This window comes from Penaeus chinensis, chromosome 43 (assembly GCF_019202785.1).
Source record: "Penaeus chinensis breed Huanghai No. 1 chromosome 43, ASM1920278v2, whole genome shotgun sequence".
NCBI classification, from domain to species: Eukaryota; Metazoa; Arthropoda; class Malacostraca; order Decapoda; family Penaeidae; genus Penaeus; species Penaeus chinensis.
Genome location: NC_061861.1, coordinates 2,176,346 through 2,178,845, shown reverse-complemented (window position 1 = coordinate 2,178,845; position 2,500 = coordinate 2,176,346). Strand labels below are relative to the sequence as shown.

The window sequence follows — 2,500 nt, the reverse complement described above, 5'->3', positions numbered from 1 at the left end:
AGAAACAGAATATCAAGGAGGAATGAGGGCTATAATGTAGGACGTGTATTATACAAAGAGGGTGGCAAGAGCATAGGGACAGAGGAGCAGAAAAAAAGGCAAGATGAGAAAATTACAAAACTAATAAGAAGGACCTACCAGTCAAATTCGCAATTTAGTTTCTTCTTAGCAAAATGGCGAAGCTCAACAACTTCTGGGGTCCTAATGCTGGCCATAGTGACATACATTCGGCCATTGGGTCGAATCACTATATTGTGCTGACTAAGCTTCTTAATCAATTCTTTACAACCATCCAATGTCAGGCTACTCCTTGGGAACCTCAGACTGTAGAACTTCCTTGAAGATGAGAAGAAAAGAACAAACAAGATTATTTTACAAATAATTTTGCTTTGATCTGTATTCCATGGATGACAGAATTGTTGTAACCAAATACTGACTTGAATGGCATGTACATACATGCCATGTCCACTTTGAGTTTAGTTTATCATGTTTACATGTAGATGGTTTTATAAGTCACACTGATGGCTCTACAAATACGTTAGTAACCAAGGAGTCAATACTGATAACAGCAGTGTTCATAGCTACAATGGATTAATAGTAAGGTTGTAATCCATTAAAGACTATCATCTCTCTCTCTTAAAAAGGGCAACCTCCTGGTCAATTATACTACTATACCACTCTTCCAATCCCTTACCAAACCCACAGCCCTCACAACACATCCCCACTTAAACTCTCCCACCACCATCACTTTTACTACAACTATTCACTCTACTACCACCACTCCTACCCCAACTCCCGCTTCCACATCATCACCAATCATACCTCTATTCCCCACTACTACTTACCCCAGTGGAGGTTGCAGTGCTTTTGCAACCATGACAGCCCAGTCCATATTTGCATCACTTACTCCCGAGATCCAGACTGCCCCTGTTTCTTTCTTGGGCTCATCAATAATGGGCAGGGGCCCCAAAGCCTCAGAGGAGATGCCTTTTATCACATGGACTCCTGCACAAATGGTGGAAAGCAGATTATTTTTCCTTCATTGTTGTTGGGGACAACAGAATAATTCTCATTAATAAGTATTCAGACATTTATTTTAGACAAGCATAAGGATATCTTACAGGATGTAACTTTGTAGTTTAAAAGTGGTGCTCAGAAGTGTAGAAAAGTGAGGATGTACTGATGTGTTAACCTTAAAAGACTACATGTTTCTAATTCCTACCCATTAAGAAGGTAAGGACAGGTAGACATGAAATAAATCTTAAGCAATGTTGCTGAAAAAATAATAAGACATTTAGAAGAGCTGAAACTAAGTAGCCAAAAAAATCTAAAGTAAGATGGCATGATGCTGAGAATATGTACTGTAAGTAAAATTAGTTTTGAACTAAAGCTGAGAAAAATAAAAATCTGTGATGAAGATCAGAAGCCAATTTCTTGGACAAGCAAATTAAAGAAAAAGAGTAATAAATGACAATAAATAGCAGGTCAATAGCAGAATTAAATAATAATAAAAAGATTCTACAGACTCTGTGATTGAACTAAAACTCAGCAAATCTAAAAGGTGAATTTAAATTTGAGTAAATGATAGAATAACAAAAGTACAAATAATTAAAGAATTGTATAAAACAAAGATAAAGGAAAATATCTTTATTTGTCATCATAAAAAACATTATTTCAGATTTTTATGACTGGTAGTATTCAAAAAGAATTTTGAGCTTCTGCTGGGTGCTGTTATATCAAAGGTGTGTGTTTACTGCCTGGTAAGTTGTCAGAACTTTTAACTTTCACATAAACCTAGTTAAGACATGGTCTGGGGAGACTACATGCCTGTGAACATAGTGATTTATTTTTGCTCTTTCTTACAAAAGATTAAGGCTGATGTACTTGGCCTGGTGTGAGCCGAGATGTACTGTAATGGTTAATGGTTAAAAGCAAATAAATGTGCTAGACATCTAAGGTCATGTAGCACTATAGTAAATGGTAGTGAAGGATGGTGGAGTTAGTGATTAGTTGTCAAAGTTGGGCAAAGGAATTGACGAGTAAATGGGTTAAGGTTGGGTAAGGTAATGTATAGGGGTTAGATCAAGTGAAGGATGTATATGCATTTGAGGAATGAAAACAGGTTGTCAAAGCAGAAAGTGCGAGACGTTGTGGGAGGGATCACGAAAAATCGGTCCCATTTGGCTGGGCTAAATAGATTATTTAAGAATTTTGTAGAGATGGGGGTAGTAGAAGGACGGGGGCATGTGGAAGAGGGAGTAGTGTTGAGGGAGGTAGTGTTTTGGGGAGGGGGACAATAAGGTTGTAAGGTAGTATAAGGGAGGATGGGGTAGTTGATGAAGAAGGTTGTGGGGGTATAGTTGTTGAAGTTGAGCATGTTGGGAGTAGAAATGTCTCCTGGGGTGTTGATTAGGGTGGATACTGTACTAGTCGGCATTGAGGAGGGGGTATTAGTTGTAGTGTTCAGAGCCATGGTCAAAGGAGAGCCTGGGGTCAGGGA

General features: G+C 38.3%; 1 protein-coding gene across 6 annotated transcripts in view; it reads right to left on the bottom strand.

Moving 5' to 3' along the window:
- Window positions 1-2,500, bottom strand: part of LOC125048227 — a 20,454-nt gene that overhangs the window by 1,058 nt on the left and 16,896 nt on the right. For 5 of the 6 annotated variants that reach the window (XM_047646804.1, XM_047646803.1, XM_047646805.1 and 2 more), the window contains exons 5-6: window positions 846-1,005; window positions 139-336 (exon numbers count right to left, since the gene is read on the bottom strand). In XM_047646804.1, coding sequence (XP_047502760.1) covers window positions 139-336; window positions 846-1,005 — 358 coding nt within the window. Of the gene's footprint in view, window positions 1-138; window positions 337-845; window positions 1,006-2,500 lie in introns of those variants that run through there. The other variant, XM_047646809.1, reaches the window with a different exon arrangement.